At 48.7% G+C, this 10,683-nt stretch overlaps 1 protein-coding gene across 2 annotated transcripts in view; it reads right to left on the bottom strand.

The window, feature by feature from the left end:
- Window positions 1-228: 228 nt before the first annotated feature.
- SNX9 (sorting nexin 9) overlaps window positions 229-10,683 on the bottom strand; it is a 105,634-nt gene continuing 95,179 nt past the window's right edge. For both annotated transcript variants that reach the window (XM_059401337.1, XM_059401338.1), the window contains 5 exons: window positions 8,788-8,864; window positions 7,576-7,665; window positions 5,489-5,603; window positions 3,640-3,731; window positions 229-1,966 (listed from right to left, as the gene is read on the bottom strand). In XM_059401337.1, the coding sequence (XP_059257320.1) occupies window positions 1,919-1,966; window positions 3,640-3,731; window positions 5,489-5,603; window positions 7,576-7,665; window positions 8,788-8,864 (422 nt within the window). In that variant the 3' untranslated portion in view covers window positions 229-1,918. The remainder of the gene's footprint in view (window positions 1,967-3,639; window positions 3,732-5,488; window positions 5,604-7,575; window positions 7,666-8,787; window positions 8,865-10,683) is intronic.

The raw sequence follows: 10,683 nt of genomic DNA, 5'->3' as shown, positions 1-10,683 counted from the left end.
CAGGATCTGTGCTTACAGCTCTTTAGTGATTAAGACGTGCTTCTAAGACTGGTGACTCTGACTTAAGGAATTAAAATATTAATTCATATCAGGAGAATTAGGTTTTGGGGAAAAATTCATTATCTGGACTATTTTTAGGAGCTGGAAGCAAGAAGCAATTATCCAAAAAAAAAAAAAAAAGAAAAAAAAGAAAAAAAGGAGGAAAATAAATCACACAAACACCAAAAATGTTTTTGAAAAAGTGCTTTCAGAATTTACTGTACAGTCTTTTTTTTTAAACAATTTACTTATATGTTGGCTTCTACATGCTCTTACATTTGTGTAAAACATTTATACATATTCTTTACAATTTGTACATATATTAAATGGCTGTATCATAAACATTGTTCTATGAGATTTTATAAAAGAAAAATCAAGTAGGGAAAATTACTTATAAAACATTAACAAAACCCGTGATATTAAAGAGCAAGAAATTCTCATACTCATGTTCATTCGATTTCCTCTGCTACTTATTTTTTGGTTTCATTTTATTTGTGCTGGCCCAAACCTTCCATCATCTACACTGTCATCGCTAGGTCAGGAGAATGAAAGCAGTGGGGAGAGGTCATAAGGCAAGTGTGGGGGATGGGCTCACTGGGCTGTGGCGGGGTGGGGGGGGGGGGGGGGGGGGGTGTGTGCATATCTGAGTGCTCGGGTTTAAAGCTGACAGTCGGCCACCATTAGCTTTCGCTGTGTGCCTCCGTCTGGAGGCCGGTGATCAGAAAAATCCCCTCGCAAGTTCCAGATGCGGTCAGGAACACATCACTGACCATCACGCTGTCCTTACAGAGACCAAAAGCTCCAGGGACCACTGTGCACGACTCAGCCTGTGACCCTTATCAGTCCCTAAGCGCTTCCACCTGGGGGACGGAGAGGCCTACCACGCTGTGGTTTCCACGTTTTCAGGTAAAACCCCCGTTCACTTGTCTACCCTCCAAAGTAAGTGGCAAATCACGGCCTCGGAAACAGGTCTCAGTACCTCTGACTCAACAGCTGAAGACACCAATGCGGGGCGAAGCTCTGTGGGGAGGACATCTGTTCCCCCGAGCAGAGGCCCCAGCGCAGCAGCTCCAGCCCTGGGAGCAGAGTCAGAGCCCTGTAGACATGTGCCCACCCCTGTCAATGTATTCCTTCTGGCAAGAACCATGCCTTCACCAGGCCTGGGGAGGAAGCCCCCCCCACCCCTGTGGAAGGGGACAGTCAGCAGTGTTCCTGAGGGAAGTGCGGGCAGTGAATGGGATCCTGGGCTTTTGCTGCACTGCTCGCTCTGAGGGGACACGTGAGCCCCCCTCTCCTGCCCTGAGCCTCCTGGGAGGGCGCCGGCAGCCCCCAGGGCCCCTCCCGGCTTCCTCCCTCCTGGAAACAGAAGCACTGGAGTCATAAATATGTCAGTGAAAGGCATGTAGAGCTTCCTAAGTAGATAGGAATCCCACGGGACTGAAAAGAGTTATAAAAATATACAAACATATATATTTTTTATTCTGGTATATTTCATATTTTTAAGAAAGCAATTAGTAATTATCTGACATTGGGTAAGACCCAGAAGATCATGGACGACGTACAAATTACAATTTTATGTAAAATATCAGTGGGGGAACCCCTAATTTTCCATTCAAAATTCTGATAACTTTAAGTACTTTCCAAAAATAGAGACAATTTCCATTGTTTTCAGTAATGGATATGGAAACGAACCAAATAAGACTAACCCCACGAACTTGGTTAATAAAATAGACACAGTTTTTTGCAACTCTTTCTTTTTGGTTTTCGGTCTTTTGTTCCTTTTTGCTTTTGATGAAGGGGTGAAGGGGGAAGAAATAAAATTGCATTGCCCAAAGTCAGAAAGAAGCACTTCGGAGTTCTCTTGGTGTTCTGTTGTGTTCTACATAACCGGGAAGCGGCCGAGGGCCTGCCTCAGCTTTTCTGCGATCTGGTGAAGAAACGAGACAACCTTGAGACGCCCAGTCCCACCAGGGCCCGACAGCATTCGACCCCTCCCACCTCCTCCTACCAGTTAGACACTGCAAACATTTCAAAGGCTTCAACTGGGCTAAGCTTCAAGTCTCCTCCAGCACCAACCAGCCACAGAGCCCTCCCCAACCCCAGATGGTGCCCCCAGCTTGCAGGAGGCCCCCCTTCTTTCTGGCACAGCCCCGGTCTCTCTCAGGAGCAGCATCTCCAGACCAGGGGTCCGGCGGGGGTGGGTGTCCTACTTGCACGATTGCCCTGTCTTGTCGGACACCCGTGGACTCCCGGGCCCCCGCTGCCGGGCACGCCTCCCAGACCGTCGGCGCCCCCATGACAGAGCCGGCGCGGGACCGCAGCCATGGCTACGTGCCAAGGCCTCCCCCAGGGAGAACACACACTCCCCAAGGACACGGATGTCGTGGCCGTTCTTGGAGCCCAAGGATCTGTGCTTAGTGCTTAGTATATACTACGCGCTTAATACAGGTTTGCTCCACCGAAAAGCAAGTGAACTTTAGCATTCAAGCACTGCTTTCTCCTAAAACTGTTACATCCGACAAGGACACTGATTAAGTGTCATCAAGTCACAGTGTCCTTGATAATTAAACCTCACTTGGGCTTGAGATTATCTAACAAATCAACATGATTGGAGTTTCAAGAGGTGCCCTTCAAGGCTCTTCTACTGCAGAACAGCAGCAACCTGGATTCCAGTATGCGAAGGCAACCGTGGGGCAGCCCTAGTTAACACAGAGAGCCCAGGAACTGCACGCTGGAAGGGACAAGCGTGCTTAAGGGAATTCCTTCTGGAAGCTCAGCTCCCAAACCAGCTGCTTCCCACACACGATTCACACTCTGCGGCAAGCACCCTGGTCACAGCTGCCGTTCAAGGATCTGCTGCGGGAGCCCCACACTTCCCGCACTGTCTCGCCCGAAGGGGACACGTGCATGGACGCTGAGTGTGGGGCTGGTCTGCCATCGCCCTCAACACTCGCGGAGCAGAGCATGGCGCGAGTGGCACACTGAGCATGGTGACCCGCACGGGGTCAGCGATACGGTTCGGGAACTTGCCTTCAGGTGCTGGAGCTTCGGCTTACACGCTACCGCTCTGTTCTCTGCACACGCCAGTAAACAACAAAATTATGCAGGCACAAAAGCTTACATCTCAGTGATGGTTCCCTAACTGGTTCCCTCTCGTTTTCTCTCTGAGGCTCCTCTGGTGCACAACGAAAGCTCCTTTGCGAAGTCTGCCCGCGGTGCCAGCTCCATCCCCACGGAGGGCCTGCCGAGCCGGGGACCCTCCTGTCCTGCACTGTCCCCAGGCACAGAGAGGCTGGGGCTGGGGACCTCCCCGTAGGACTTCTAGGGGCCTCACAACTAGCATCCACTACCCCTTCTTCCTTACGAGAAAACTTTTTTAACTCAGTGGGATTCAAAAAGGAAAAGGCAGATATAATTCAAAGGGATTTAAAAACCCCTACTCCATAACTAACCTCCTTTCGTTTATTACGTAGGATTAAAAAATACAGGCAGACTAACTTTATATATGGTCAAAGTTACGTGAGCACGAGTCCTCCGTGAGCACGAGTCCTCCATGTGCGTGCGTGTGTGCAAAGGGCCCGGGGCGGGCGGCCGACTTACTGTTTCATAGAACTGCACCTGCTGCTCCAGGTACAGGCGGATGACGCTGTTGTAGTCGTAGATGCGGTTGCTGTGGAAGTGATTCATCTCAGCTACAACAAAAACCAAGGCATCAGTCAGTTCCCCTGGCCTTCCACAGGCCCGCGGGCTTGCTCCGCTGCGTTGCCCCGGTTGGCCTCAGGGCAGGGCCAGTCCCTGACATTTCACTTTGCAAAGAGGCTACAAATATCATCTGCATCGCTGAGGGCAACGTACTTCCCCGCAGAGGGATGATTCCTGTTGACGTGCACTGCGCAACCCAACACACACAACCACCCCGTGTGGACTCTGCTTTCCCAGGAGAGACTGAGCAGGAGGCCGGCGTGGGGCTCCCTCTCTGCAGACTGTCGGTGACACAGGACCCAGTGAGGCCCCCAGCGGGTCCCACCCCGTCCCCTCTTGCAGCTGCCTGGACAGGTTTCTCGGGGCGCCCTTGAAAGGCTGTAGGGATGGGGGAGATGCAGGGGGACCCTCTTCTGAATGGACTTGGCTGCTCGGAGTATCAGGGCTCCCAGAACCCAACCTCTTGCCAGGTGAGAGGCTCTGGACCCCTGTTCTCCAGCTCTGCTGAATTTATGTCCTCACAGATGGCTCTCTTACCGCCTCTTTCCCTCGGGACCAGCCCCGCACCCCCCACCACCTCAGCAGAGGCCTCGTCACACCTCCACCTGCCTCTTCCCTCATTCTGTGCACCTAGCAAGCCAGCTGCTGGCACACACGCCCACCGTAAGGGCGCTGTTTTGAGTCTCGTATTATCTGAAGTCATACAAAGCTTATCCTTTATCTGTTCGGAAAACTTCACACACAAGTTCAAAGCCAAATCCCCCGTTTCAACCCCTTCGGAAGCCAGATCTTCTCTCAGATTTTTCCATTCCCGCCCCTAGCTGCCTCGGCTCTGGAACCCGTTCAGACACTCTTGCCTCTGTCCCACGCACTCCCTAGTCCTGAGGGCTGTTCCTTGGGCAAGTCTGCAAACGCGCTTCCTTCTCTCCCCGAGCACCATGTCTTCTTCGTGCCTGCGACTCTCAGACCACAGAGGCAGCGGTGTCCTGCGTGGGCTTTCTGACGACTGCCCGCCAACCTCTCCCACCCTCTCCCTGAGCTGTGTACCTCCCTGCCCCTCACCATAGAGCCTTCCAGTGGCCTCTTAATGCCCCCAGTAAGACCAGGCTCTTCTGCCAGCTCTCAAGGCCCGCCACCATCACTGACACTTATCCCCCAACAGCCTGTAAGTTGGTCTTCCTCCTGAAGACCAGTGAGAAAATCTTGTCCCACTATTTTGTGTGGGTTTGTTCAAACTAGAATATCCTTCCCCTTTCTCCTTTGCCCGTGCCTGCTCTGTCTGTCTACCAAAACAGGAAAAACCCGTTCGTGGCTCCCGTGTGCCGGAAAGCACTCAAATATATAAAAATTATTTAGTATCTTTTTACTAACACTCAAATTTTGCTGAAAAAGCCATGTCCAAAATCCCTTCACATTCTCTGGTCCTGAGGGACAGAGGTTACAAACTGCTGAAAGCTGAACTCTGGAATCTAACACAGCATCGTGCAGGAGCAGAGATGAAGGAAGGATCTTCACTGTCTCTGAGACCTGATACAGAAGCATGGGCTTCATCAGGCTGGCACTCCCGGCTCTCTCAATCGGGTCCATCTGCATCAACGCTGGGACCCTGCAAACAATGGGCTTGGGAGGAATCTCTAAATCAGCTCTTGTCGGCTTAGCTGTGGTCCACAGAGGGCCTTCTCTCCAGCCAGGGAAACGACAAGGATTGAAACCGTCTGTGTGAGCGACACCCAAACCCGGGCCTTACCTTGCAATGCGTAAGACATGGTGCCAACTCGCTTCACCATGTTCTGTTTGTCCTGGGGGGTGATTTTACTGGTGGCCACCAGCTTATCACTTTCTTTCACTTTCTCTATCGCTCCCTGTGAGATATGAACACAAGAGTGTTAACAGAATGACGCGCAAAGGACCAGCCTTTCATTTCACATGCGACGGCGCCGACGTCTTCTACAACTGACCGGCCACCAAGTGAGAACGCAGGCGAGCGCCTGAATGTAACTTCCTGCAAGTCACTTGGAAGCAAAAGGGTTGCTATTCTTGAAAAACAGAGCTAAGCCAAAATGGACAGTTTTCTGCTACAGCAGCATGAAAAGCAAACAGCACTCTGTTTCTGTAATATCCGAGCCCGTGCCAGGACCAGAGGTGTGCAGGAGACGGACACAGGCATCGGGGTTTAGAATGATGAGGGACAGAGGGCACCTGGCTGGCTCAGAGGGTTAAGCCTCTGCCTTTGGCTTGGGTCATGATCTCAGGGTCCTGGGATCGAGCCCCGCATCGGGCTCTCTGCTCAGTGGGGAGCCTGCTTCCTCCTCTCTCTCTGCCTGCCCCTCTGCCTACTTGTGATCTCTGTCTGTCAAACAAATAAATAAAATCTTAAAAAAAAAAAAGAATGATGCGGGACAGTCTGTGCTCGCACCTGTGCGCTCTCTCTCTGTTCGGGGCGTGCTGGCTGGGGGTGCTGGTACAGGTGGGCTGTCACCTTTACTTTGGTTTCTGGGAGGAGCACTGCCCTGATTTCAAATTGATACTCAGGCGGAAGGAGTGAGAGCGCTGCTGAACGTTTCCCACTCCAGGACCATCACAGTGCTCATGAGAGCGGTCTGGGAAGAAAAACTTTATGCTCGTGCATAAGCCAGCCGCCCTGCCCAAAACTCTCAATTGCTGGCCTCAATCCCTATGACAAGCTGACTATTCTGAGTTGGCTTTTTTAACTAAGATTTTTACTTGTGTTATATTTACTTATGTTAATTCCCCCTAGTTTTATTGAGCTGTAACTGACATTCAGCACTGTGTGAGTTCAAGGTGAGTGCAACCACAATGGCCTGGCGTCTGGACCCTGGACAGCGACCACAGCGACTGCTGCTCACGTCCGTCACCTCCCACATGGATGAGTCTGTCTGATGTTTCCTTTGTGGAGACACTTTTTGAGATCTGTGCTCTCTGTACCTCTGAGAGACCCTGTGTTCCCAGGCTCACCGCAGCCTTATGCACAACAGCCTTGGTGTGGAAATGCCTTTGAGTGTCCACTGGTGGATGGTTTGGTAAAGAGAATGCTCTCAGTTTTATATTAAAGTATCTGAAGTTGCACACTTCCCCTTCCTGACGCTCGGATCATTAAGCTGAACGCTAAAACGGCCACATGCCAGGACTACCAGGGCTGCAGACCAGCCCTCTGTAGAGATCTTCCTAATAAATCCAAGTACATCACAGTCCCCTGGAGTATGACAGTTGATAAAATGCCCCTATTCTGAACTAATACATAGAGTCTGAAACAAACAAGCCAGAGTTGAAATGCATGGACACCCAAAACATTTCGAAATTCAGTTTAAAAATACCTTTATAGTGGGAATTATATAGTTTTCTTAATAGTACAAAAATATAAAATCTATGTTGATCGTTTAAATTTTTATTAGGAAACCCTTTGTCAGGCCCAGGGGGACAGAATATCTGACTTTGTCTCGACGGGGAAGGGTCTTTGGGGACCTGCCCCAGCAGCTTACAGGGGTCTCATTAATAAGGTCAAACTGTATTCCCAATCTTATCTTGAATTTGCAACAGCGTGATTATTTTGTTTGCTACCTGGCCTAAGTATAGGCATAAAGGAATCTTTTTTCCACACTTTTGTTTCCTCAAAGTAATCTCTTTACAGAATAGAAGAAACCAGAAACTATGCATAGTGTTTCAACAACCCAAGGGGCTCTAGTCGGTTTCAGAAAGCCCCCTCCCCCTGCCCCCCACGCAGGGCCATGCTGAGTGACAGGGCCCACGCGGTGGCCGTGGGCCGTGGCCCCGGCTCCCCATATCATCTTGTCCGCACTTCTGTGATCAAATTACCTTGTGGGCGCCGATAATATCAGGGAAGCAGCCGAGGAAACCTTTATATTCATGATTACATTCCATGAGGAAATGGAGATCTTTCTTTGGCTACAACGAGGCACAGGTTAGTTATTACTGGCAGAGAAATCTAGACCGTTGAGGATAAGAAAAGGGTCGTACTGGAGAACAGTATGGGCCAAGCCCTTGGTACGAGTTACTGTCTATCAAGGGCTAAGGCATTCAGCATAGTTTTCCTGCAAGAAAACAACCCTCAAGGCTATTACATTCTCAATCGTAGTTTAGAGGGAAAATAAAATATCAGATGATTTTTAGGCTGGCTGGTCAAGTTAGTTACTTTGAGGTGGTTTAAAATATGACACTGTATGGGCAAAAAACTATTTATATATAAGCAAATAAGACATAATCATTTAATGTCTACATTTTAACAGAGAATATAAATTATTATTAAAAATCTGGTAGTCATCTTAAGTGGCAACTTAAAATTTTTCTATTTTTCTGAATTATAATTTTTAATAGCTATGTTAGGCACAGTTCTAAAAATTCATCTTTTCTTCCAAGCAGTGGTAGTCCGTGACCAACATGAAGGTGTGTGTGCATGTGTGTGCAGAAGTATGTTATTTCAGGAGGTCACCTGAGAAACTTTAATTCGGGGACTTGGAACAACATCAATGTCTATTCCCCTTAAGGGAATCTATTATCGGTTATCGGTAAAATAAAAAAAAAAACTGGGAACTGGACCACTGAAGGTGCCAGTAAAAGTCACGTGGCTGGAACAAAGACCCGTCCCTTGCCAGGGCCCTCATGGGTCCCTTCTCCTTAGTGGCTGCCGAAGGCGGAGAGCCTGTCACGGCGGGTTCCACGACCACCATTACCAGCCGAGTAAGCAAGCCTCAGATAGGCTACGGGTCCAGACCGGGGGGGGGGGGGGGGGGAGGTGACCGCAGCTCTGCTCTAACATCCCAACACCCCCAAGGTGGTGAAGGGTAGGTCTGAGCCACTGACAGCGGAAGGCATTCGTGTCCACTTCTCCGGGTCAGTGCATCCACCGTCCACCACCGCGGCTTACCCGGAGAAACACGACGGCCATACACAATGAACAAAGAGAAAAAAGGAGATCTATCTGCAAAGTTTGTTCCACCAATCGGCTAACTGAACACGTGGGTCCGACAGCCTACAGTCCGCTCGGGGAGGCCGTGTGCGCGGGGATACCTGCTCCGCCACGAGACCGGCGATTTCTTCGTAAGTCTTTCCTGCTTCTGTTATCGCAGCGTTGAGATCTGTTTCGCCTGGGAATCAGTAGAGCTACGTCAGTGCTCAAAAGTATTTTCACTTGGTTGATTTTATTGAAAAATTTCATTACAGCAAACACTGCACTTTTCAAAACTAGAGGCCAGTGTCATGGTCCCCCTCTAGCGACCCCCGGGCTTCCCAACGAACGGCGCGTGGCCAGTATCTCTGCACCTGCACCATCCACCCCTCATGGCCCCCTTCGCTGGCCACAGAGCAACGCACCCATAAACTCTATGTCAAAGACAAGCACCTTCAAAAAGCAAGGACGGTACACCACCACCCTGGGGAAGCCAGAACGGCTCCTGACAGGAATGTCAGGTCAGTGAGAGGCTCCTGGTCTCTGGAATCAAGCAGGCTGCTTTCCGGCACAGAGAAAGCCCACGTGGCAGAGCTGAAGTGCTTCTTCCATCTATAGGTTCTTTCTCCTCCCTCCCTCTTTTCCCACAAATTTCTTTTGGGGGCGTTGAAGAAACCAGGCCCTTGCCTTGGTGCCCACAGCCTGGGTTCTGCTGAGGGTGTCTGTGCTGAGAACACAGTCCTCTGTCCCCCGTACCATCCAGATCTTTCATCTTAGGAAAGGTCTGCAAAGTGCTGCTGTTCTACTCCTGGTATTCCTTCTTGATCTGAAGCGCTTCTATAAAGAGAAACTCTCCTTTATTGACTATCTGGTTACCTTGGGTTATTGGCAGAGAAAAAGCACATGAAGTGTTTTCTTTCTCTTTACCGTTTCAGAATAATGAGCTGATTCTCTAACCATTCCCCGGAGGTAACAGATTAACTTTTTAAAAAAGTATCACTGCAAGTTTGGACTTAAACGTACTTGATAAGCTTCACTGCAGAGAAAGTATTATTTTCACTAATGCTCTAATTTTCTCTTTATTGGAAGGCTTTTCAAATCAGCATCTCGGTTCAGCTAGGAGCTCAGGGTGGAATGCAGTGCTGAGGACTCCCCCTGTCGGGGGCGCTAGAGGGGCTTCTTGCGACTGGCTTGGGTATTTCAGGGACTTTTCAATGAACAGAGCAAGGCAAATTGTATTTTTTTAAAAAGAGGAGAACTATAATGAGCTCATATGGATATTTCCAATTCATATTTAGGACTTGAGAATTTTTCGTAATGTATTTTAAAACTCATTTTTATGTTTAGCTCTTTCATTTAAAAAACTTAGTTCCTAAACAACGGAAATTTAATTACGTTTGCTTTACCGTACAATATGTAAAATAGTTTTTTTTTAAGATTTTACTTATTTATTTGACAGAGAGAGAGATCACAAGTAGGCAGAGAGGCAGGCAGAGAGAGAGAGGAGGAAGCAGGCTCCCTGCCAAGCAGAGAGCCCGATGCGGGACTGGATTCCAGGACCCTGAGATCATGACCTGAGCCAAAGGCTGAGGCTTAACCCACTGAGCCACCCAGGTGCCCTGTAAAATAGTTTTAGAAGGCTCTAGAATAACAATATTAACATTTTATTGCTAACTATATGATGATTGAAAACAAAAGATTTTTTGAAGTCTTTTTGACTTTTAAGGCATCTGCTGGGATGTATATTCAAAAGCCAGTGTTTTATGGTGATGTGAAATAATTCTCCCCACGTGGCTATGCCTTCACCCTGATGTATCAAGTGATTTATTTTGCTTTTGCTTTTTAGGGATTTTTCTTTACATTCTAATTTAAAATTTTTTCCTAGTAATAAATGTAGAATAAATAGACAAGTAAAACATGCCCATGGTTCTAAAGTCAAGTCTATAAAACAAGCTAAAACCAGAGGTCTTGCTTCTAAACTTGTTCCTCTCCTCTGCTACAGTTAACCACTTAAATAT

Source organism: Mustela nigripes, chromosome 5, assembly GCF_022355385.1.
Source record: "Mustela nigripes isolate SB6536 chromosome 5, MUSNIG.SB6536, whole genome shotgun sequence".
In the NCBI taxonomy this organism is placed as follows: Eukaryota; Metazoa; Chordata; class Mammalia; order Carnivora; family Mustelidae; genus Mustela; species Mustela nigripes.
Note: the sequence above shows the minus strand (reverse complement) of the source record. Positions and strands in the feature narration are given on the sequence as shown.